This window comes from Zonotrichia leucophrys, chromosome 2 (genome assembly GCF_028769735.1).
Source record: "Zonotrichia leucophrys gambelii isolate GWCS_2022_RI chromosome 2, RI_Zleu_2.0, whole genome shotgun sequence".
Lineage (NCBI taxonomy): Eukaryota > Metazoa > Chordata > Aves > Passeriformes > Passerellidae > Zonotrichia > Zonotrichia leucophrys.
Window position 1 is genome coordinate 105,596,320 of NC_088171.1, and position 26,883 is coordinate 105,623,202.

The window sequence follows — 26,883 nt, forward strand, 5'->3', positions numbered from 1 at the left end:
ACAATGCTCCTGTACTCCTTTTTCACCCTCTGCTTAGCTCTTTGACAAGTGTGTGAAATTTGACTACACTAATGTCACTTAATCTCCTTTAATTACCAAACTGCTTCTTATTCAGATCCTGATCAACTCAGAAACTCAGTCAAAAAAAAAAACAAAAACAAAACCAAAGCAGCATGTAGGGACATGATCTAAATCTAGATAAGTCCTAATAATATGTATTAGAGGTCCTACCTGTATCAAACCAGCAGGACAACTGTAGTAAAAATCAGAGGCATGTGTAGCAAAAAGGGCGAAAAAGAGAAGAGAATTGAAAAGCTAGCAAAAAAGAAATAGTTGATGGCTAACAAGTAGACACCTCACCCAAGAACACCAGAACTGCCATGTTCTAATTAACAATGGGAATTACCAGCTGACTTGAAAAGATCTTGTACAGACTGAAATTTCTGCCCCAAAATGGATGCAACGGATTATGCAGCCAAAAGCCTGACTGCACACATCTCCAGAGGTAAAACTGAAAATAACCTTCATTACTGAGGCAGACAAAGAAAGAGCTTTTTCCTACAGTCCATCCAAGATCTGGGACACAGTGGGGTCATACTGACACACTACTGCCCTCAAGAAAAAAGCAGGGAAGGTATCTATGGCCAGATGGAAGCATTTATGGTTTCCATGTAATACACAACAGCCATCAAATGAAAATGGCTGAGAAGTTCAAAACTACTCTTTTGACTAGAATAAATCTGGTCTGCTTTGCTGTAGGAAAAAACCCTAAAGCTCTCAATTGAAGAGAGTTCAGAAATTCTCTACTAAAATTATGAGCCACAATCTTCTTCAATTACAAGACACTTAAAAACAATAAGGCTCGATTCCAATTCGTAATTTGAGGGGAGAAAAAAATCCACTTTAATAAGCAAAATCCCTCTGATTTCCTTTTTATCCCTGTTAAATGGAATACACTGAAAATGAAAATCTATGAGAAAAATTCCTAAGAAGTACTGATAATTCAGAAATACCAGAAGAAATTCCTAGCAGGTGACAGCTAAGAAGAAAAACGTTCCTTAACCAATCTAAAAATTCTAAGAATTTCCAATGGGAGTCTGTCTTGAAGATGGTGTCAGAAGACAAAATCTTTACAAGATGACAATTTACAAGATCAAACTCCAGAATGCAAAGGCTTCTTGAACAAAATGGAAGTTGTGGAGAAAAAGACTATACTATTATCTGAACAAAAATCTATTCTAAAATGAAATTCATTACAGTATTAACTAAAAATAAAAATCTAAAAATAACTAGGGGAAAATAGGAAACATAAATAGACACAGAAAGGAGTAACTACATCAAAACATGTACTAAGACTGATAACCTACCTGAAATTTCAATCACTCTAAGACTCCTGGAAAAACTCTAGAATGTGGCAATTGAGCAGCATGAAGTGCATTAACAGGAAAAGACACATCTAAAATTATTCTGTGTACTTTTATCTGACTACTCATCCACTGAAGTCATAAAACACCCAAAATAGTATTCTGGTTTTGTATGTCTAAAAATATTTTTCTACAATGAAATTCAGACTTATCAAAATTATATTAAAAATTTCACAATGAATTCTAAAAATTACTTAAGCATATAGAAAAAAGAAATACCTAGCTATGATGTGCAGAAATTGTCAAGCACACCTGATTACACTAATTTTTTTTTCCTGTATTGAGAGACACAGAAGTGGATCATGTGAAAGTACTAACTGATTACACTTTTTAAACTCTGGGGAAGGGGAGAGGTAAATAACTAAGCAGTCTAACAGTGGGTCTCAAAGTACAGTGCCTGGTACTGATACATGGAAATGGCTGGCTATGCTGTATTGCATGTTCTTATTTTCATCTGCTAAATCAGAGTACCATACAACCATAAATTTACTATGGAAATTCCTCCAATTATTTTTCACAACAGCAATTACTGCCAGTTGTCACAGAGGTGCTACATGACTGAATAAGAAGAGATAACATCAAGACAATTTTGCATTCAAGATATAAAATACAATCATGATGTTGTAGAAGTGTTGGCCCTGTCTTCTATTCACCAAATACTGCACATTGTAATCACTGTATTTGAAAAACAAGAGATGTAAAGATACTTCTTCCTCAAAAGTGCATATAAAAATGCTAATACCAAGCCATTCAGTGGGAAGTGTGATGTGAGAAAAAATTAAGTCTTAAATATAAGCAACCTAGGTATGAAATTTAAAAAAAAGAAACAAAGAAAGAAAGGAAATGGAGATGTGATACAGAAGTAGACAGCCAGAAGACTTTTAAGAAGCAGTAACAAGTAATTGTTTGAAACAATACCTTCCAGAACTATGTGTATGCAACACAGCCAAGTGGTTGAAATCTAATTTTCTCATACCTGAAAGATTTCCATCTGTTTCATCTGTCGGAAGACTGGCAACACTGGTAGAATCCATTCCTTGCTGGAGGTCCATGATTTTCCTTCGTAGCTGTTCTATGTCACTCTCTTTACTATCCAGCTGCATCTGGAGCTCATTCCTGTACGTAGATTCCTCTGCTAGTTGCTGTATTTATATACACACACAGTTACTGTGTTACCAAAAACATGGCTGCCAAGTATTTTGAAAACAAAACTCATATCTACATCTATATATATATATATATCTATATATATATATATACCTATACATACACATGTACACACACACACACACGTGTGTGTATATATATGTGTGTGTGTATATATATATTCCACAGTATGATTAAAAAATTAAATTATTTTACCGCTTGCATTTCATTAAGCTCTTTTTGGTATTTCACAACCATCTGATTGAATTTCTCTTTTTCTTGATTAAGTTCTAATTGGAGCTTTCGGTTTTCCTTTTCCTTCTTTCTCAAATCTTGCATGTTAGCTTTCTTTCTGTCTATTTTAAAATCTTTCCGATTCATTATCTCAGCCAGTTTGTTGACGGCCTGTTAAGAAAAAGGAGAACCAGTAAGAAAAATTACATATGCAGCATGTTTCATAAAAAACTTCTCAGTTCCTCTAGTTACAGGATCTGATTTAAAAAAAAAATCCCCTCACCAACACAAATGGCCCTTACTCACAACTGAAGTAATACTGAAAAGTATACAGCATCAAAACTTGTTCTTTCACATGTAAATTTAACAATGCATATTGTACATCATAGTGAATATAAACTTGGTTTCAAAGGAACTAAGAGTTAGTTCACAAAAGCAAAAAACCTGAAATACTTCTGTTAATGCAAAGTAATAATTGCTATTAAATTGTATAAAAATATGTTTTTGTTGTACCTGTGTCTTCAGAGTTCTTTCAGTGCTTATGCTCTTCTCATATTGCATTCTAATATTACTGATTTCCTCCTCTTTTTTAATTCTGTAATCTGTTAAAATAATATTCAATTTTGAGGTTTTTAGTACATGGTAATTATTTTTAAACTTAACTTAAACTTCTATAAAGTTTAAACTTTTAGACTTCTGTAAGTGCATCTTTTTTTCCATTCTGTTGTCCTGTTGCTTCCCTTTTTGAGCAAAATACAATTTACAAAGACAAAAATTACCAGTTCTACACTACTGGAATGACAGAAAATGACCAGAAGGATATATCAGAAAGGTCCAAAGCTGAAATACTAAAGCCAACATCAAGCCCAAAATAATATGGAAGATAAAGAGCAATGTCTTTTTCCATTTCCCATTTCTTCACATATGCTTCAGATTCAGGCATGCTTCAGAACAGATAAATTAAAACTCCATATATGACATACCTTCCTCTTGTTTCTTAAATTTTTCACTGATTTCTGAATTTTCCTTTGTTATTAAATCAACATCTTTGGTTAAAGTGTTATTAGTTTCTTCCAGCTACATGAAAAGAAACACATTTTAGAATAAAAAATTTGACATAAATTCTAAAACTATCTATAATACTATTATTTTAAATACCCTTAATTCTATAACAACCATTTACTTAGAACACCTTCTGCCTATGTGAATGTGTAAAAAATGCTACTATTCTTGTGCTGTTTTGATTTACCGGAAGGCTCAAAATACACCTGTCCCAGACAAAAAAATTATCACTGCAGAACTGACAACACTGTTGTATGGAAACAAAAGTCAACTTAAGCAGAGTTAGAGTCAGTTATGGAATGTGGCAATTTTAATTTGTTGTACTTTGGAAAAACTAGTAAGTAGAGGCCTGATACCATGAATCCAGACAAAAAAGTAGCTGACAGATGCTATAACTCCAGCATTAGAGTAGATACAAGGCATTCACTGCTAATCATGAAAATATGCATATTTATGCAATTTACTGCATAAATCATTAAAATCAGGATAAAAAACAAAACTAAATTTGGATTAAGACAAAGCAGACATAGGTAAATATGTACAGAGCTTGCAAAAAAAAAAAAAAAAGCTGGAAAGGAAAACCTCAACAACTTTGAATATGTGACCACGTTCACTGCCACAGCCAGGATCACTTAACAAATACATGTGAAAAACCAGACATAATTGTATTCCTAAATAAAGGTTTTGTTTGAAGCCAATACAAATAACTGTGTATGAAGCTGTCTGACAAAATTAATCAGAAACTTGAAACCAAATATATATTGGCAAGAAGGTATTCCTTTGATGCCACAGACAGAGTCTTCTAAATGCTGCTTAAGAAATAGTGGTATTCTGTAAATCTCAAGCTTAAAAAAGCAAATTCATGAAATAAACACTATTTGCACTATCTTTTCACAGAGATGGAATATCCATGGTAGCATTAACAGAAAGCTTTGAGCAACTGAGCCAAGCTCAATTACACCTGGAACTTTACACCCCCAGAATTTTTAAGAATACATGCACAACTGATGCTAAATGGGAAAAAACAATGATAAAGCCACTATGATACATATGACTTGCTGTTTGAGACTTTTCAGTTAAAGACGTTTATCAAGCTCGTATTACCATCCAAAAGCTATGCTATAAAGCATCTTCAAAAATTACATTTTGGGGTTTGGGTTGTGAAACTTGAGACTCTCAAGTGGCTTTTTTTTTAAAGACTAAGTTACTTTGCAATAAGAGTCTCTAATATACAGCTCTACAAATTTACAAGATTTAAATAATACACTTGGCAATCACAAGAAGTAAATACAAAAGGCTTAATAAATGAATTATAGACATTCACTTGACTTTCATTCTGGCCTCACCTCAGATTAATGAATTTTGTTTTGATGAATTCACATTCATCATGTGAATTTTGTCACATGATGAAATGTAAGTGAGCCCAAAACATAAGATACTTAATTAGTTATCACTTACAATCACAACAGGACTTCATTAATTAAAACCATGAATTTTGGTTTCCAGCCAGAAGAGGTGTATACAGGTATAACAGTTAATTTACCCTTCTTATGATGATGTCCTTATCAGTCAGTTCTTGTCTGTGCCTTGATGCAGCTTTTTTACTCTCCTGATTCAGTTCATAATACTGCTCTTCAGCGAGTGCCCGTGCCAACCGTTCTGACTCAGCTTTGGTTTCTGCTAAATCCAACTGGGCAGCGAGTGTTTCTCTGTAAAAAGGTCATTAAGATTTCCTTTTCTATGCAAAACATTCCAAATTTTCAGGAAGACCATCAAACCCAAATTATACCACTCAGTAATGGCCATTATCTTAGTTTCTTAAGAAAAGCAAGAGCTACAAAACCGCATTCTGTACACTTGTATCTTTTGATGGTCCACACCAGCTACAGCAGCAAGCTTACTGTGATTTTCATTAACATCTCAATCATCCATGAAACACCAATATGGATTCTCCTATCTTCGAGGAACAGAAAATAAAACTAAATTATATGTACAAAATGGACCAACAAAAGATACTTAATCCACGTTTGCCCATTATCATAATTCCCATAGTTATATCCAAGTGAGAAACGTTTAGGATGAACATAAGATTGCAGAGAATAGAGAGGGAATAGAATACAAAGCATCTATAAAAAGAAGTAAGAAAATAAATAACCACAAGGAGAATAAGGGAACTCTTGCCTACCTTCTCCTCCCTCCCCATTTCTTTATGTTGGTTACCACTCGTCAACAACTTGCAGAGACACATATATTTTCCTCCTACACCATATTTATTAGCACAACATCTTTTCTTTCTCCCTTTCTTAGCCTACCAAACTGCCATACAAAATGAACACTGTACATAACCCTCTGCCCTTCAGACTGCTTTCCAATGTCAATCCTCAGGCAGAACAAGAGACACAGACTTTAGAAGAAACTGTACTTGATGCGTAAGGCCACAGTCTCCTTCTTCAGAACATAAAATAAATTAAGAAACTGGAAAAACAAGCTTAATTTTTTTTTCTTATTTGACAGCTTAGAAAACAGCACATCACAATTGATGGCTGTTAATAATAACTAGTTCAGCTGTAATCAGAAATATACTAAATTTCAAAAACTTCGTTACCTTTTTCTCAAATTATTTTACTGACTATATAAATATATTAAGTAATTATCAGGATAATATAATCAAATTTTAAAAGCTGGTGAGATGATAACCAAAATTGGAATGTCTTTCAAAATTTTTGAATCTTAGTAAATTTTCAGAGAAGTCATTATTCTTCTTACAGACATGATAATATCCAAAGCAAATATTTATAACCATATTTGGCTTTGTGAGTCAGTATAGGTAACATCCTATGTATTTGCCACTTACAAGGTGTTATGGAACACTTTTGAGGCCTTTTTCTAAAGGAATTAAAACATCTTAGATCTGATTCAAAGTACACATGAGTAAGACAGTATTACAAGGAAAAACTTAGGTGTATATGAGAAACATAATGGGCATACTTCTCATTTTGCAAATCCTGCATTTTTCTTTGTGTTTCTTTATTCCTTTCATCAATTTCCTCTTTCAGTTCCTTAACCTGAGTTTTGTAAAGTGTCTGTAAAAGAAAGCATAACAAAAAACCATTATTCAAATTCCATACTGAAATTCCTCATTTTCAGACTACTTAGTTTGAATTTGTCAAACCCCAACACAATGCCAATACTGCCATTAGTGAAATTTCCTCCTTCCTTCCTCTCCCAGATGCTTCTTTACTGTTTCTGTTAGGTAGGGAACTGATATGACCAAATTAGTTTTCAATTTCTAGTGTGCTTTGCTACATAGCTGCACAAATACAAGTGTTGCAAAAGAGAGAGAAGGCACTGTGACACAGCAGAACAGGTCTCCCGGACACAACAGGGCAAAACTGCATCTTGAAGCATCACTTGTCTCAAAATGTTCATCCAACAAGCCTAACATCATTCTGGGCTTTCACCTGTTGCATTCTCTTTGTGTCCATGTACTTTTTCTCTTAGAATCTTAAGCTTTTTCTGTACAAACTTAGTAAGGGATTCAGCTGAGGTCTGATTTATGTACATTACTTACTGCTGTGAATTACTTCTGGGTTTTATTATTATATTTTTATTATTACCATCACCTGTAATTTTGAAAGTTAAAATCTGATCTTCTACAGTAAACTACTTTTGTAAATATTCAGACTGAATTATGAATGTCTTATTTAAACTACAAACTAGCGAAAAAAGAAGAAACTGAGAAACACAATGCTCTGCATCTTATAAGCAGTATGTCAAGGAGAAATGCAGAAAAAGGCTCTGTAACAGATAATGAAATGATAATCATATGTAGTTTAGTAAACAAAATTTTTTACTGCCTCTCCCAGGAAAAAACAAATTTAAAAGTATTTCCCAAAGTGGAATGAGTCTGTCCATATTCACAAATGTATTTGAAGTTCAGGTGTTACAGAGAATTTTATCCTATTGCTTCTTTTCACAGAGACAAAACAGACCAAACTACATCTATGAAATACACATTTTGGCTACCTGGAGTACCCAGTAAGGTCCTTCAGTGATTCAGGTGCAGAGAAGGCAGATTTTTAGAATAAGGAATACATGCAGAATGCTACTGGGTCTATGGTTCTTAAATGTATGTGTGGTAGATGAAAAGCATGAGCTATTTTCCAGTAAGTTTGGAGGTTTTCAACTCTCTGTAAAGTTTGCAATTGAATCAGAAAAGTATCTCCTTTCTAATCTCAGGATGGGAACAACTCTGATGAAAAATTCAGGTAAGAGTTACCCAATGTAATGTCAGCTTTGACAAACAAGAAAACAACATTTTAGATACAACATGTAATGCTCTCTAATATTTTGCTCCTCGTTTGTATTTCAAGCAGAATTTTCTGAACTGCTGATTTATGCAAGGCTGTTACTTGCATTAAAACAATTTTAGTTTCAACTATTCACTGTTAAATGATTTTATGTCAAAATTCCTTACACACAATTCCTTACAAGTCTTACCGAAAAATACTGCTCAGCTTCAAGCTGATCCTGAAGCTCTCGCATCTGACCTTCATTTCCTCTGTACTGTCTTTGAAGAAATTAAAAAAAAGGGAAACATTTAAAAAGTCAGCTACTAACAAAAGACAAAGACAATTTCTAACCAGAACAGCATTCTACAATGATCTTCCATTTGCATACATATGACTTCACAAAGAGCAACAGTTTGCTGTATCTTAGAATTCTGATTTAACACAGTTCTTAGTCTAAAACAATGATCCTTTCAGTATGTAATTTAGAAGCCAAGAAGTACTCTAAATGGAGAAACATTAAGCCAGCTGAAAGAATATATGATAGAAGTCTAATTAATGAAAAATGTCTTCATTTTAAGATAAAGAAACATTAAGAAAATTAATCAGGCAATGAAAGGAAACTATTGACTCCCATGTACTAGAAGTCCCATATGATTTAGTAAGTAGCATCAGAGTCAATCCATAAAAAAGTCATTCAAATAAAAAGGCATATATATATATACACACATATACATATATATACACACACAATCATGTATATGTGTGTGTGCCTTAACATAGAATGGTGAGCCAAGAACTGTTCTGAATTGTAGCTCATAACAAAAATATTCCAACACTGAAGGCTATATAGAAATCATAACAGGCAGCTACATAGGAATCATAACATGCAGCTAAAAATACTCTTTCAGTTTAGGAAAAAATGCCTATGCTCCAGAGAACTTTATTCACTAGCAGGAACAGGCAAAATAGCACATGTATAATTAAGCAATTTTTTCCATTTTACTTCACGTTTTTACTTACTTTGCAAGTTGAGCCAACTCAAATTCCAGTAATCTCTTTGCTTCCAACAAGGTATTGATTTCCTGTTTCAGCTGCTTCTCAGAACCCTTCAAGTTATCAGCTTCAAAAGCTTGTGCCTTTAATTCATTCTGTGCCATTATTCGCTTATTCGTCTCTTGCTCTAGCTTAAGTGTCAGATTCCTTACCTAAATGAGAAATATTTCCATTTAGGAGCCTTTGCTAAATAACCAATTGCATGTGGCTGAAGAGGTTTCACATATGGATTATTTTATATTAAACACCACTGACTAGATGCTACACTGTGTAACACACGTCAGAGTATTCCTGAATCTCCAAACACTTCAGTGTAATAATCTCACACAAAGCTGCTGCCCTTAGAACATATGGCTATGATGCTGCAGAATGATAAAGCTTTCCCATTTTTAGTTATTTCAAAGCCCCTAATTTAACTTATCTGAAAGACAACAAGTGAAGGAACCTAAACTGTCTGCAAACCTCTCCATGGATTTCAGATCTTAAAAATCTCTCACCCTAGAAAAAAAATGCAGCTTATCAAGTACATAAAAACTAATTTACATGAGTTGTGACCCCGAAGAAAGGTGTTATAAAATTCATTCCCACTGTCCTGTAAAGAAAAAGTAAGAATGAAGCTATTATTCTTAGTACCTAGTTTTCACACTCAATATTCTAATTGCATTTCTTGAACAAAAGGAAAGAATGCAAACTACACAACACAAACTCAGACCTGTAAATCATCCACATCAATCAGACTGCACAGTCAAATTCACAAGCAAATTCTTTTCTTTAGAAAAAGAGAAAATACAAAAGAAGAAGTGTTATATTGAATTGAAGTTCAAATATGGAAGACATGCTAGAGTCATGAAACAAACAGAAATTACATAAACCTACTTAGGCCAACAACTATCCTCAATTCTACTGAGAGTTGTATTATATAAGGAGCTCAGTATAAGTGAATTTAATTTTCTATTTCTCAGTTCAACTCTAATTTCTTATTTATATAGAAAATTATTAGTGATGAACCTTTTACTTACTTCATCTTCCAGTCTCTCCTTTTGCTGAAGAAGATGTTCCAGTTTCTGCTGAGACTGCTTCAGGTCAAAGTCCAACATGGAACACTGTTTTTCAGCTTGAACTATTCTATTTTCTGCCTTTTCTCTTGCTGCCCGTTCTTCCCTTATCTTTTTTTCCATTTCTAAAAAAGATTAAGGAAATAAAAATAACAGAAATTATTACATAGCATCTGCAAGCATGCATTTGTAAAAACAGTCATAAATATCCTAATATTTTTCAGACCTTTTTGTTCAGCTATATAAGCTTTTCTGCCGTTTGATTTTCAGCTTTTCTACTGTTTGTTTTTCCTTTTTTTTTTTTTTTTTTTTGAAAGAAAAAAGATCCTGGCATTATTACAAGGAACACTAAAAAATAAAAATATTTTTTATTCCATTCTTCATTCAAAGCACTGGAATATTATCATGACAACTGAAAGATAAACAGTGAAAGAAATAAAAAGCACAGATTCTTGAAGTAATTATTTTGACGTGAGGCAAAGTTTCATTTCCATGGATAGCAGCAAAAGAAAAAAATGCTACCATTATTGTTACCTCTAAAAGCCACATTTAGGTACTGATGACCTTCACAGGAAAACCTGACATACTCAATTACAAAATCAAGACACACCTTTGATTCATGGTTATACATATATAAAAAAAAAAATTCTCACTTCACTTCAGACAAGCCTAATACAACACTGGTATTTTTAATGCAGGTACACAGGAATGAATGCCCTAAGACATCTCTCTTGATAATGCATTCTTTCAATTCTGTTTAGCATTAGACAGAATCTCAAGATTCAATATAGCATTTTAGAAGCCAAGGAAGGCTTTAAAGTAAGGTATGTAAAACACTAAGAAACAATACAATTTTTATGAAATAGCATGTTAGAGAAAATAATTTAAAATGTGTAGTTTTCACGTTTTAAGATTTTAATATACATTTTCTTTATAGAAGGGATCAAACACTGGTGCAAGAGTACTACAGTGTACCACAATGTGTATTGAAATATCATAATCAGAACATGTTTTATTATGTATTCACCTGAAACTTGCAGGAAACACTTACCACACATTGCAACTGATCTTGCCTCCTCTATCGACTGGTGTTTGTCAGTTAACCGCGCTTTTGTCACTTTGTGCTCATTCACTTCCTGTTCTAACCGGTCTTGTAAGGATTTCAGCTTGTAGTTCAAATCTATCTCTAAATTATTCTTTTCCTAAAGATAAGGAAAAAGTGATCAGATTTCACTAATATCTGAAGAATCACATTTTTATTCCCTTTTTTAGTATTACATTTTTGTTATCAAGAGATTATCAATGTTATTTTCCACGCTTAGCAAAGAACAGTAACAGACCAAAACTGTACTCAGTGTTCTGGAAAAAATTTCACTAACTTTTTTTCAGTAGTCTACAAATTTGCAAGAAAACGGAAACTTCTCCATTTGTATAATTGGTAGTCACCTAAACTGGAAACATACAACTAACAAACGGACATCCTCGAGCACAGAGGATTCTGAATTATTGTTACCTGGATGGATTTAGGTTATTTCACTGCTAGGATTGCCAGGCATTAACAGAAATTCACCAAACAAGCACTGGAGATGTGCTTTGAGAGACAAGCACTGGGCTTTGAATGGCTTCTTCACATAACAACAAATTAGAATTGCTTGTCCCCTTCCCTGACAGGCTGTTCTGTCTCTGGTTTATTCGCACAGACCACACAGCACAGAAAGTCTTTACCTGACCTCACCAGACAGAGTTAACTCTGCAGTCTGTCTGGAGAAAGGGTGCAGGATTTCCTCTTACTGTTAACTTGTTTTTCCATCATATGGAAGGGATCAGAGATGTTAGAGGAACATTTAGAAGGAAGGACGGAAGGACAGAAAAAATTCCGCACCAAAGTTGATTAAAAAGCCTGCCTGGCACTGATCCAGTCAAATTAAAATCCAGTAAAGATTAAAAAAGAAAAAACACCTCCCCCCACCAAAAAAACAACAACAACAAAAAAAAACCCCCACAAAAAACAAAACCAGATTTTTGAAAAGTTTATAGATTTTCAGAAGCAAGTCTTTGCAGTCATAGTTAGGCAGGCAGAAAAAAATTCCTTGCTACTGGCAGTGGGATTGGATCCTTGAATCAGTGATAATGAATGACAAACACAATTTTCTTGCACAATGCTACAAGTAAGAACTACCTGAGGACTTGGAAACATCAATAACATTTAAAAATATAGTGAAAAGCTGACAAAGAGCATCAGCCTCAACATCATTTCACCATACCTTTTCTGAATGATTAAGCATATCCTGTGCTTGTTTTCTTTCTGCTTCCACTCTTTCAAGATTGTTTTTAATGTTTTTTACTTCTTCTTGTAAAGCTGTAATCCGAACTGCCACAAAAAATTAAGTATCACTCAATATTAGTTACATTACTTAGATCAATTGTCTTTGCAACTTTTATTGATTTCTGGGCCCATAAAATATTTCAAATAATTCAAATTGTTCAGGCATGCAAAGGCCATTCATTGTAGAGCAAACTGCCCTTTTTAGACACTCTTTATGCACATCATCAGTAACAATTCACAAAAACTAATCATGCAAAAATGGTTCCTGCCTTCCATCACTTCCATTATCTAATATTCAGAATTTCTTTCATTAACCCAAGTTCTGGTAGACTATGGAACAAGCACCTATAAGTGATGCTAACTTCATTAACAGGTAGATAAGGCACATTACACAGAAAGTCAGTTTCAAATGGATTTTTGGGTACTAACAGAACATGTATTCACCTAAGTGTGACTCAGACCATGGGGAAGTCAGGCACTGAAAAAGGCCCCCCACGGAAGGTGTGGTATTACCACCCCGAAATTGTTCAAAAGATGTGTAAATGTGGCAGTTAGGGATGTGGTTTAGTGGTGGATTTGGCAGTTCTGGGTTAATAGTCGGCATCAATGATCTTAGAGGTCTTTTCCAAACAAAACCATCCCATGATTTTAAGCGTAATGACATGGAAAAAGTGACTGTTCCTTAAACCCCACAGCATCTACCCCTGTGTGGCATAAGAGTTTATATGAAATACTAAAGAGAATCCCATGGTTTGGAAGGGATCTCTGAAAATCATCTAGTCCAATCTCCCTATCACATGCAGGAACACGTCTCACAAGACCCTGCTGCTCAAAGCCCCATCCAACCTAGCCAGAAACACTTCCAGAGACAAGGCAACAACAGTTTCTCTGGGCAAGCTGTCCCAGGGTCTCACCACCCTTACTGTAAAAATTTCTTCCTATATCTAATGAAAACATACTTTCCTTCAATTTAAAACCATTGCCCCTTGTCCTGTCACTACAGAGCCTGGTAAAAAGTCTCTGTCTTACACACTCTCTTTTAGTAGGGAAAGGAGAGTCCTCATCAAAAGGACCTCATGGAAACTGAATACTGCAGACAGATGGTTCAAAATGGCAAGTTAAGAGTCAGCGTACATTAGCACAGCCACAGGCATGAACTAATGCATCTGAATAGTTTCTACTTTAGAAGAATCAATACAAATAGTAGAATAGTTTTAATCATCCTGAAAAAAGGATTCCGCATCTGCATGCCTTATTGTGCTCTTAACCTTACACGTAAAAGTAATGTAGAATCCTCATAAAAGAAAACAAACGCAATTTAACAAAACAATAGCCTCCTTCACACATGAAAGAAGAGCAAGTCCAAGATATACCAACTTGGCTATTGCACAAGGCAGTAAGACAATGCTGCATCTTCTCTAGCACTGTATCAGCTCTTCATATTTTAGCACCACTGGACTCAGACTTTTGGTCAGCACAGCCCCAGACTCACTATCAGTGTTTGACACTCTTTGATTTTGATATTCTCTCTCTCTCTCTCCCAAGAGCTGCTCAACATGATCAGGAACCCAGATCCAATCTTCAGAAAATTTTCAGTCACACCTTTTTTTTTGGCTTTCCTCCCGTGACCAAACTCTACTTCACTTAAATAAGGTTATCACAACTTTTTTTGGTAAGGTATAAATTGAGAATAATTACCCTGTAGTTCTCCAATCATTTCAGATCCATGACTTCTATCCCTTCGTTCTGACTCCAAAGCTGCTTGTAGTTGATAATAATCTTTCTCCACCTGCAGTTTTGTGCTTTCCAGAACTCTGCACCTTTCCTGCAGTTCTCTATTCAGTGATTCTACCTGACTTAATGACTTGCTCATTTCTGTGTTGCCCTTTCTCAGTCTTGCAGCTGTGTCAGATTCTGTCCTCAGCAAATCATTTGCTTCTTCTAGCTGTAAAAATAAACCAGACAAAGATTCTCAAATATAAAGATTATGGAGCCAGTTTTGCTACATCGGAATGCTGAAATCTAAGAAATAATGAAGACAAGGATCACAAGCAACGTACTTGTTTCTGTAACTGTGTTATCTTCTCATTTGAAATTTGTGAATGCTGGCTGATTTTTTTCAAGTCTTCCATCTGATCTTTTAGTGTGGACACTAAAGAGAAATTGCACCATTAATACAGCATACTATAAAAACCTTATAAACATGCTCCAAAATATTGTTTTGCACTGATAGGTTTTCGTTGACTTTTTGCTTCTTATATATATTTTTATGTCGAATTTTGCCCTTGCAGACCAACAACACAGCACAGTGCTGCTGAGTGCAGAATTTGAAAATAAAAAAAAAAATTAACTCAAAATCTGTGTTCATAATTTGAAAAGATCCCTTTTCAAACCTTAAAGTTGCACAGCACTTAAGATACTATGACACTAATCACTCCCCAAAACACATCATGTATGTCCTCAGTGTCAATGTTGGGACAATATTGCATACCTTCATTTTCCACATTACGTCTTTTTTCATTCTCTTGTTCAAATTTTCTTTGGTACTCATTTATTTTATGTTGTAATACCACCTTTTCCTTCTCAATCTGAGACACTGCTGTTTCCAAGTTCTTCCTTTGATTTCCCTAAAATTCAAAGAACTGGTATTTTATACTTACATTTTAAGGAACGATCGCTAAACCAGTTGCATGATCTCTGCAACTAATTACACATGGAAACTGATTGTTTCAAATGAATGAATTTCTGGCTTCCTTGGAAAGGTTTTCAGAAAAGACAGCTTTTTTAACTTCTACATGACAAATTTATACAATTACTAGAAAAACTGTTGTTAGTACAATTATATCTAAACTAACTATTAAAATTATTAAGAGACAAGGACTCAATAGAAAATTGTCTTCATTTTTGCAGTAATTGACTTTGATAAACTCCAGAAAACTTGCAACAAGCAAGACTAAGTAAAATATTAATCAAAGTAAACATAAATCAGCATAATTAACAGAAAGAAAAGTTTTTATAAATGACTACAAATAAAATGTAATCTCCCAATGTTACGTATTGAAACATGATCGTTAGGTCTCAAACTTGAACACAGAACAATATTTTTTTTAGTCACAGAAAAAATATCTTAGAATCATGAAAGTACTATTCCTAACTCCACCCTTTACCCAATTAAGGCATCTTCAGGGAAGAAAAATATTACCTCTTCATCCAGCTCTTTCATTATCTTGTCTAGCTTTATGTTTGAAGATCTAAAAATAAAACAAGATCATTTAACAGATTAATTATACATACTGCTTTTCTAGTGAACTGATTCGTGACCATTACTAAATGTTAATATTTTGATTAATGTTATTTTGTAATGAACATTTAAAGCTGAGGAAGACAATCAACCATTGCAAATAATTTGTAAAACATATCACTAAGTATTTATCAGCTTTGTTACAGATTAAATATGTGAAACTTTAGGTGTCACATTTTATCCCTTTATCTGCAAAAAACAGTGTACGTACACAACAGGCTATCCTAAAGGTTAGAATAACCTGGTAAACTGCTAAAATTTCCTCTAGTTATGACCTTCAAATATCTAAAATAGCTCATAAATAATTCCACAGGAGCCAGCTCCCTACCACAGATAAAGGTACATGAACAATATTATTTGAAAGTCTCTCTGTTGAAGCAATGTATTAGAAGACTGAACTACAGAGAGTGTGTAAAATGCACAGTAAATCATTTAACTGGTAATAGCATTGACACATCCATTGCATTCCTGCAGGCAGCCATCCCTCTTCAAAGAACCAGCAAAGAGGACCCAGACAAGGCTGCCTGGCAGGTAAAAGAAGAGGCAGTTACAATAGTTAGGGATATCTCCTATCTACTAACTCTGCAATGAATGGCACGACAAACCAGAAGACACGGTTGTGCTCTGACCGATTCAGTAGTAAGACATGAAGACATCTACTGAATATCCTTCAAGAATGTATGTTCTGCTTGTGGAGAGCAATCAGAATGTGCCAACAGTGAGCTTGTGTTTAAGTAAGCAACAGAGTCACACAGCCAAAATTCCCCATTTCAGTTACCAGTTTGCACCTAAGGAGCTTGTACAGCTACACACTATGGTTCTAATTCACAAGTCCAAATTCTTCCTGCATCATATACCTAGTGTTGCCCCTTGGGATTATTCAATTCTTCAGGAAAAGACTTCAAAAGGAGAAGCTAACTGAAGGGGAATTTCATTTGCATGACTCTCAGTAAAAATGTCTGATTATCAGAAAAGGGGAATCTCAACTGTTTGTTCATGTGACTGCAGGAAAAATGCCAATTCTCACATAGCTGCTACTTCAGCATGGTAGAAACAAAATTTCAGAAAGCAAACTATTGTTCTTAAATGTCAGCCATAGGAAAAAAAAGGTGGTTTTCCAACAAGTACCCTGTATTTAGAAAACACCTCATTAATTTTAATAATCCAATATATGCCATATATACAGAATTTCACATTTTCAAAAAAAAATCAGTATGGTGAGCATGTACCTTAGTCCAATAAAACATCTGAATACAGAGATATCAGGTAAACTGAAACAATTAAGTGCTCAGAAAGAACATGTGTTACAGGGCTGTCAACGAAAAAAAAAAATTCTCTATACCATACTCAAGAAAATTTTAGAATGACTTAGATCTATGCCTGGAACTCTCCTGGAGAACTACAACACTATTCTTAGTGTTATCCTGGTAATTCCTAAAGCAGTACCACAGAGCTGAAGTGTTAGATATACTTAAATTATGTAAACAATTGAAGTTCAAAGGCTCACCTGCACTTCTGCTCCATTTCATCTTTCAACTGCATTTCATTATGTAGCTGTTCTTCTAACTCATAGATCATCTTCTGCATATTTTCCAGCTTTAAATATATATTTGTACATGAAAGAACATGCATTAAATTTAGAAACTTTAAAAAGTATTTCATAATACTCAGTTCTGCTTACATTGTATCACAGCTTACTTTCTTCTACCAAAATAAGACATTTTACCTTATTAAAATGTGATGCATGTCCCTTCCTCCCTGCCCTCCCACAATTTCATTACAAAAAGTAAGACAGTTTTTTTCATTTGAATTCACATGAAATTTTAGGTATCTTCAAAATTCACAGGGCTAAGCTAAATCAAATCCTCCTTGTTTTACATATCTTCAGTACCTGGCTAAATATATTACTGCAAAAATGTAAGAAGACACTTTAGTAAGTCTCAAAATTCCTTCTAGCATGACCACCACCTGTATTTTGCAATGCATCTTCAAGCTCCCAACAAGTTCAGGAAGCAGAACCAGGCCAGCCAGTTACTGCAATGGGAGAAAGTGCTCTCACCTTTTTAGTCAGAGGTCATTTTTACAGTTAGAACTGTACCAAGGTTTGAAAGACAGTAACAAACTTCAGATGTTAATATGGCACATTACTGCATGTACTGTTTACCAGCAGGATAAACTCAGAAATTAATTCCTTTCACGTAGTCTCAAAGTATCTACCGCCTTCTATTGAATATCTAGGCATAATAATCCCATTCCAAAATCAAAATCCTCATTTAACATGATGAAGGAGCTCATCAAGTCAACCTCATGTTGGTTGATTCTTTATAAACCTTTCCACTGATATTGTAAAGATTTCAGCCTATTTAATTTTTACATATTTCCCTCAATGCTCTTGGAACTGCACAGAGAAGTACTAGATTCCTAATCTAGACTCTCCTCAAAGCAACATTTTCAAGTGCTTCTGATGCTTTGCTTTGTTGTTTCCCACTTTAATTCCAAAATCTCAAAAAACTTCCAAAAATTAGACATTTCAACACTTAACAGAGCAGCTCTGGAAAACAAATTACTGGTGTGACATAGAACATAACACTATGTGGCTCAGACAATGCTTGTAGTTAAAAACAAGGGATGGCTTCTAAATCTAGACTTTGAGGCCAAAGAAAAGACCACTACACAGCACATTTATCTCCTTGGTATGAACCACTGAGAAATAAAGCAAGAAGAAAGACTATTTAAAGGCTCTCACTGTAGTAAGAAAGGACCACAGCAAATGCCCCAAACCAGAGGATAACAAAGGTTCCATGTGATTGCTCTTCCATTTCCTTTCACTCATGTTATAGCCCTTCCAGACGGGGCACACAGAGGAACTAAATGGGATAGATGAGAACAGGTCTACAAGGACATCTGGTGACTGAGGCATTTCTGTCCTGCCCCCGGCTCGCCCGGGCTGCTATCGCATCCTCCTGTTCTCTGCGTGTTCTCACATCAGGCTGCACCCCAGGGACCCATCTGGGCTCGCTGAGCAGTCTAATTATATCAGGAGAGACAACAGGCTTCCGGGCAAAGCTCTGCACAATCTGCTATCAATAGACTAAAGAATACCTCCAGAAAATCCTGAGTTACAATTAACTCAGTATAAAAGCATGCCTTTAAGCTTTAGTTTGCTCCTGGTTTCCATTTTGAGTAGGAAGAAGAGGAGGAAAGGACTGAAGAAAAGCCTGTTGGCAACAGAGAAGTAAAGAAAAAGCTCTCTGGAACTGTAATTTTTTTTTTTCTTTTTTTTCTTACTCACTTCAGCATAGTGAGTCTGGTTCTGTACCCTGAGCAATGAAGAAACCCAAGATTCGGTGCAAAAGAATCTCTTAATCTCCTTCTTAAAATCTGAACTGTTTACAGGTGGTTATGGCAGCACTAAACCAAAGTAAGCAATCAGATCTTCAAAGAGGTTTGATATTCAGTAAAAGAATATAGAATTCTATTTTTGCACAACACCATGGCCTAATTCTGTTAAGTTTTACACACTTGCAAAACAATTAATTTCTTGAAAATTTGTAGCACTCATGTCTTTCTCCCAAGACATTCAAAACACAGACATCAAAATGCAGAGAGACCAGGTAGCATCTTGTGTTATATTTCTGGAACTAACTGATTTGCTAACTGTGTGGCAACATTACCATTTTCATTGCAGCATGTAATGAAAGAAAAACAGCTGAGAAAGAACTGTGGGGGAAACATAACTTGTAATAAAGACTTAACATCAATTTAAACCTTCCTATATCACTCAAATTCTTCCAGACCTTCACCTCCCAAAACTGCTAAAGTCACAATACTTTTGAATATGTCTGACAACATGGACAGGACTATTGAGGATTTTTCAGCTACACACTGAGTAGTATTCCAGTGAGTATGCCAAGTCCACTCGGTAACTCTCTTCAAAGTCAGCCAAAAGCCAGCACACAGTTTTAAGTACTTTCAAATACTGGAAAGTCTAGCTTTGTTTTAAAATTTTACTGTATCAACAGTCAAACACTTATAAAGAAATGAAAGTCTATCAAGCACATCAATATACATAAAAAATCAAGATATTTCAGTGATTACATTCACTTGCCCAGTAAAGGACATAACCAGTTCCCCTGCCCTGTACAAATTTTCTCTGGGTAGTGCCATGTGTCATTAAACCTTTTCATTGCTAGTTTAAGAGAAAAGGGAACACAGATTAGTCAAAGCCAAGATTTAAAGTTAATTATCAATTTTTGACCATGTTTTCTTCTGGAAATAATGTAACATATCAAACCATTTTCAGGGAATAGTTTGATTTATATCAGAACTTAACATAGAATCCAAGCACTCAACCAAGTCTCAAACACCTTAGCATATATTCCTGGAAACCTGACTGCTGAGATGTTTGGGAATATGTAACTGAAAGCATTCCTGAGCATTTCTTGCTAGGTGAGCTGCTCTAGAAATGCAGATCATCAGTGCCCCAACCCCCAATAGCTTGTGGGGAAGGCCTGTGAAAGAGCAGAATGCCCATGCTTGGTACATTGTCTTCCACCTTCCACTGAGTTCACTGGAAGTCCAGACTCCATGGCTGCCACAAAGCAACCCAGGATCAATGAGGCACTCTAGAAACACGGCACAAGTACTTTGATATTTCTAATGATAAAAACTGTGAATCCTTTTCCACAAAAAGTTTTGGCTATTTTATTCAATTCAGGACAACCAATGTTATATTAAGAAGTGAAATTCTGCTTTTCCATTAACTTTCTTAGGGAGGCCATACTAAAGAGCTAAAACTCATGCATTGATTTCATTGATCCCAAATACTAAGATAATTTGAGACATTTCTAACTCAAACAGTTTATGGCATATATGCAGTATATATTTATATATGCAGCAGACTCTTTATTAGGATACAATATAGATGAAGACATACCACACTTTTGTCCACACTGGAGCCTGTTCTGTTGTCATTGGAATTTTCTGCAGGGACACCTAAATACCTGCAAAAACATTTCTAAAGTTATATTTCAAGAGTTGTTTAAAAGTAAAATTATTTAAAAAAAGATTAAGATAATAGAGACATCCTAAAATATAACTCCCAGATTTATTGCTCCAAAATGTGGATAATCAAATAGCAACATAATCAGATTTAAGCACATTTAATTGAAAAATTCAATTTATTGAAAGGTTAAAGTACAAAGCTGCAATAGAAGGCCTCCAGAAAAAAAGGATTTCTGCCAAATACAATACAACCACTTTTCTTTTTTTTAATAACCATTAAAAAAATCTTTGCTTTCCTTAGTTACAACACTCTCATTGGCTTCCATCCCATAAATATTTACTCAGGCACTTATGCAGCAAGTAGCAGTAATGAAGCAAAGTCTGCAGAGATTGTGTAACTTTCAACAAAGTTACTAAGAGTTCTACACACAAAAAGTTTGCCCTGAAGCCAGTGTTCTCATTTTATGTAAATGTTTTCTAAAAATACCATAAATTTCTAGTTGCGATGAATCTGGAGAGTTAGGCAAATAAATACAAATTACTGTTTTCAAATTCCTTTGGTATTTGATGTGATATTCTTGGCCTGCTAACTGATCTAAAGAGACATAAAGCATCTATTAAGTGCTTCAGATTATGTGAGAAATAACACTCCAACACATGAACTGAGAAAGATGGACACGTCCTTTTTGTTTCACGTGGCTATTTCCAGATATAAAAAAACCTCTCCAAAAGATCAAGGAGAATAAAATAAAGGCATCTCCAAACCATGGTGAAATTAAACATCAATCTGGCTTTCAGACAACCAAATGGCAAAGTGGAAATGAAAGTTTCCTATGGAAACAAGCTTGCTGTTTGCAGTACAAGAAGCCACCCTATTTTACACACCAGGGCTGTTGAGCAGTAAGAATGTGACACTTAGGCACAGCACCAGCTCCACCAGATCTAGAGGAGAACTCACAAGCCAGATAGGGCTACAAAGTGTTCTCAGCTGGTATTCCAGAATCTGTGTTAACATGTCCAGATACAGACTTATTTTTGTTTTAATGCTTGAACTATTTCCAGTACAAAAAGAAAACAAAAGTTAGGATTACAGGTTTAGCAAGCATGAATAGTCATTTCAGATTTTTCAAGACAATCACACCACCACAATATTACAGGACCAAATTCAGTTCTAGGCCAGCATCATAGTTCTAGTAGGCCTACAAAGTCACAATAGTAGCAGAGAGCAGCAGAACTCTTCAATGACAGCAAGAACACAGCCATTTAGCTCTCCAAATTCCTGATACTGTCCCCCAAAAGGGAAGGAAGAAATTCTGTTATTAACATGCTCCTAATATGCTACTTCTTGACAATATATTCCAAAATATTCCTGCAAGGCAAAAATGGAAACTTTTCAAAATTACAGACTAAAGTGAGAACAATAGGTGAAACTCTTGAACTGCTGAACTCACCCAAAGTGTATGGAAAGCCTACAAGTCCTTCTACACCTCACCATGGCAAAAAGTAACAATAAATCCAACTCTTTGCAGAGATGGAAAGAATTTCACCACAGGCTTGGAAAAGTGCTTCCTCTTCCATGCAAGGACGAAAACCAGATTTATTTCCTTTAAGATTTTCCTATCCAGAAATGCTATTAAAACTAACAGTCTCTCTCTGACACTCTGACTAAAGTTTTAGCCCATTTTAAGCCTGACTGACACCACAATGAAAAGCAGCTCTCCAAGCATTAAAAAGCTATTGAAATTTTTGAGTGTAGATGCACCTAACCACAGGGCCTACAATAATAATGACTGTTGAAAGCATTAATTAATACAGTTTAACTGATGTAATTTAAAAGTCTTTTAAGCAGTAGTGAAAGCTGTACAGCATCACGATCTCACTCTGTCTAGTGAACGTGTACTTAAAGAAAAATTATGAAGCAGAAAGCAGGCAAGTAGGAAATATTTCTAGTAAGCCAAGGTTTAATTTACCACACACTGAAACACTGATGGAAAGTATGGAAACTTCATATTCAGCTCAGGGACAGTAATATGCAGTAAAACAAATGGACTTTCAAACCTTGATTCATGAGTCTACACACAATTCAGTGCTCTGCAGGCAGCTCTGCCTGGTAGTGGCAACAGTGGATTTTCTTGCTTAGCTTCTGCAGCATCACTTCTGCAGCATCTTCTCAATGCAGAATAGGACACTCAACAACACAATGGAATATTTTAAGGTAATGATGTCTAGCAGTACTTTATCATTGTTAAAGTATTAAAAGAGGGTAATTTTTAGTATTCTGAATGATTAGTAAGTATCTTAAGAGATTTAAACCTAGATATTGGTTGGTAAGAGTCAGAAAGAGTGCCACACAAAGAATATAGCATTAATTTGCTTTCTGCACACATACCGACGGTTGCTGTAGTATGTAAATCCTACAAAAGGAAGCTGGTTGCCCACAAATGCTTTTGGTATGGGAAATGTTTCTTCCTCTCCTTTGTCTTCTTCCAGATCATCAAAATTACTAGTGTCAATGTCACTACTTAAGTCAGGCACAACTGGTGCTACAGCTAGAAAAAATGCAAAATAGTACGACAATAATCAGTTCATCACTCAAGTCACTAAGAAAATTTTGCTTGGTACAGAGTAAATAAAACTGTAAACTCCTTTAAACAAAATACACCAGTCCATTTGCTAACATGATACATAGGTAAACCAGACCATTATTTCTGAAAAAAGCACTATACTTACTGTCTCTGAGTGTTTCCCAAGCCCACTGATCATTTTTGAAGAAAAGGTGCCGTTTAATTTCTTCTACACCATTTCGTCCTAGCCTCACTTCCCTGTTGAAGAGTGTTTTGGTTAAACACATGAGATTCCATACATTATTCTGAAGGAAAGACTCACTTAAAGCATAATCTAACAACAGAGACAATAAAATACCTCTCAAGCTATGGTAAAATGTACATGTAACTCAAATGTTTTCATAAGATCTCTATATGAGCAGAGCAGCTATATTTCAGACACAGCCTGGTTTTAATTTTAGTCTATTAGAAGCTCTGTTTCTGTTTCCACTATCATGGACAGCTCAGGCAATTGCCAAATTGTTACACTGCACTCATGCCCAGGTACTAAGAAGTTCACCTCTCCTGAGCAGTTTAAAACTGCACACAAATACTTTTTTTTTCCAACATGACAAGAAATACTCTTAATGAAGGCTTATTTTCATTATGAATAAAACATAAACCTTACCTATCAGTTAAAAAGGCACAAATTAGGTTTTTTGCCTCTTTAGAAATGTCACTGTCATCAGGGAAAGTAAGGGAGTTCTTATGGTTCATAATCTTACTGTATGTTCCAACCAAAGAATCTGCATAAAAAGGTGTATCACCTGAAAAAGCAGAACAAACATTAAAAAGCAGATCAAAATTATTGTATTTTGAATTAAATATCTGAATTACATATACAACAATGTTTGCAACCAAGTGAAAAAGAGGCAAGGACAAATGTTTGAGAATTCTGTCAGAATTTTTCTAAAATATATTCTGTAAATGCCAGGATCTGTAAAGCACAGCTCATGCCAGAAGAGCTGTAATGTTAAAAACAAGAGTGATTTTAACACAGGAGTCCAGTTAAGTAGTGCAGTCACTTCTGATGATCCTACTACTCACCTACAAGCATCTCATACAAGAAGACTCCAACTGACCACCAGTCACATTCCCGCCCATAGTAACCATCCCCTCCCTGGGACTTCAATACTTCAGGAGAGATGTAGTCTGGTGTTCCCACAGCCGTGTCACATCGTACCATTCCTTCCTACAAAACACAGGAAAGCAGCAAGGCCCAAATATAAGTTCCAAAATTCCCAGTAAGTTCCATGAGTTTATGCAGCCTAAGAAACATCAACAGATCCACATAAAATTGTCAACAAGCATTCTTTTTAAATTTTTTTTAATATTTGTGAAGTCTCAGCTGTGCTTTGCTACAACAAAGCACTAGATCTGTCAAACACAATGGAAGTTGCTTTAAAAACCTCAGTTAGTATCCAAGAAGTAATCAGAATTGTATCTAGGCCCTGCACACACCACACAGCCACTCATGCCAGTATAAATTTGTCATTTGCTGACAGGATGTACTGTAAACAGTGAAAGCTCCTCTGTTAGCATAAAAGGGTCAACATCAGGAATTTTGATAACAGGAACAGCTGAACTGCAAGTTTCTGGCCTATGACCCTAGATACTGAATGCTAAGAAGACTAAAGGTAGATAAGGCTTTGAAAATCTATATTAACATGAGATAACATGGGTAGAGGTAACATGAGAAGAACATTTGATGTTCCTCACACCCTTGAGAAAGTGCTTGCAGAACTGAGATCAGTGACACTGGAGCTGACATCCAGACTGCTGAAGGTGTAACCACACACTCTTTTCCAGTGCCATTCAGGCACTTCTGAAATAATCCCATGTCATTCCTAGAAATGGATCAGTGGAACAACTGCCATAAAAATACATAATTAAGCAAATAAAATTTAGTGCTGCATATGCAGCAAATCCTAAATTAAGCTCCTATGCTGAGCAGTTTTTCTTCTAGAGAATAACCTTTCGCTTTCAAAAGACTAGAGGAACCCAGACTAGGCTCAAAACTACTAGGGTTTTTACACATAGCCTGCACTTGGTTTTCATTGGTGCCTTTTATTTAGTAGCTAAGTATAGTAACTCAGATCTCCTGGAATAGGATTGTACACATTACACCAACTCTACTATCTACCACGTATTTCAGATTTCCAAATATGTTTTCCTCAAATACATGTGCAGGCTGACAAACCAGGCAGTTTTGTGTAAGGAACAACAGAGCTACACAGGACATGAATACTGTTGCTGAATTATTTTTTTTTAATGACCTCAGAATGCATTTTTAAAAATAAATAATTTCATGACATCGGTTTCCCTCAGATTTGTCCTCAGGCTATGTCAGCAACGGCTAATAAGTAAAACTGGTATTAAGCAACTGGCATGTCAGTTTTGATTCTTTCATTTCTGGCACACTAAGTAAAAATCATCTCATTTCTTTGCATTAACTTTTCATACCAAAATACTTGAAAAAATAACCATGAGCATCTAAATACAATCAAAAGCTTGACTTCAGAAAAGAAAAAACCTTCAGAAAAATTCTTCTCTAAAAAAGAGTACTTGAAGAACCATTTCTGCACTTTGCATTGTCACTGAATAAGATGCATGAATCACAGAATCATAGAATGATTTGGGTTAGAAGGGACCTTAAAGATCATCTAGTTCCTTTCACTAGGCTATGAAGAACAATAAGAGAACAGAGTACTCTCTTCTCATTTAGCTTAAAACTTTTCAGTATCTTTTTTTTCACTTTTAAGTATGTTTTCCTTTCACAAACATAAAAGTCAAATCACAAACATATTATTTAAAATACATTAACCTTATAAAAAATATATTTACCTTGTTCATCTTCATACAAGTACCAAAATCTGCTAATTTTAAATGGCCAGCTTTATCTAGCAGCATATTATCAGGCTTCACATCTCTGAAAGAAAAATATGTATTTTAAAAAGTAAACATTCAATTTATTAAATTTAACTTAGGAACACAATGGAAGTTAACTGCGTTTCAGATGCAACATTTTATGGAAAAACAGCAACATTAAAGCACCACTATTGCCTCCATTTTTTTTTGCTTTCTCTAAGTATCGTGACCAACAGAGACTGCTGAACAACAACATTTTTTAAAATTAGAACATTTAAGTTACCAAATTTAATAGATCTGGACACTAATCTTGAACTTCAAGTTCCTAAAAAACATTCACTGATTATGTCAAAAGTGGCATTGAAAATATAGCTTCATTTCTGTACCACTTCTATTTCAAGAGAACAACTGAATGTCATTTTCAAAATTCTATTATTCAAATATTTTCTTATGACTGAAGAGGAATATTAATTTATAGCACTCTCCAAGTACTTCCACTATAGAATTTTCATAAA

General features: G+C 35.0%; 1 protein-coding gene across 2 annotated transcripts in view; it reads right to left on the reverse strand.

The window, feature by feature from the left end:
- ROCK1 (Rho associated coiled-coil containing protein kinase 1) overlaps positions 1–26,883 on the reverse strand; it is an 83,774-nt gene that overhangs the window by 16,138 nt on the left and 40,753 nt on the right. For both annotated transcript variants that reach the window (XM_064705949.1, XM_064705950.1), the window contains exons 6-27: positions 26,345–26,429; positions 24,548–24,692; positions 24,129–24,267; positions 23,628–23,719; positions 23,287–23,446; positions 20,830–20,896; positions 17,401–17,489; positions 15,795–15,843; positions 15,084–15,219; positions 14,653–14,744; positions 14,291–14,537; positions 12,531–12,637; positions 11,318–11,468; positions 10,231–10,391; positions 9,179–9,363; positions 8,367–8,436; positions 6,855–6,949; positions 5,410–5,575; positions 3,788–3,881; positions 3,318–3,406; positions 2,787–2,975; positions 2,401–2,566 (exon numbers count right to left, since the gene is read on the reverse strand). In XM_064705949.1, the coding sequence (XP_064562019.1) occupies positions 2,401–2,566; positions 2,787–2,975; positions 3,318–3,406; positions 3,788–3,881; positions 5,410–5,575; positions 6,855–6,949; positions 8,367–8,436; positions 9,179–9,363; positions 10,231–10,391; positions 11,318–11,468; positions 12,531–12,637; positions 14,291–14,537; positions 14,653–14,744; positions 15,084–15,219; positions 15,795–15,843; positions 17,401–17,489; positions 20,830–20,896; positions 23,287–23,446; positions 23,628–23,719; positions 24,129–24,267; positions 24,548–24,692; positions 26,345–26,429 (2,774 nt within the window). The remainder of the gene's footprint in view (positions 1–2,400; positions 2,567–2,786; positions 2,976–3,317; positions 3,407–3,787; positions 3,882–5,409; positions 5,576–6,854; positions 6,950–8,366; positions 8,437–9,178; positions 9,364–10,230; positions 10,392–11,317; positions 11,469–12,530; positions 12,638–14,290; positions 14,538–14,652; positions 14,745–15,083; positions 15,220–15,794; positions 15,844–17,400; positions 17,490–20,829; positions 20,897–23,286; positions 23,447–23,627; positions 23,720–24,128; positions 24,268–24,547; positions 24,693–26,344; positions 26,430–26,883) is intronic.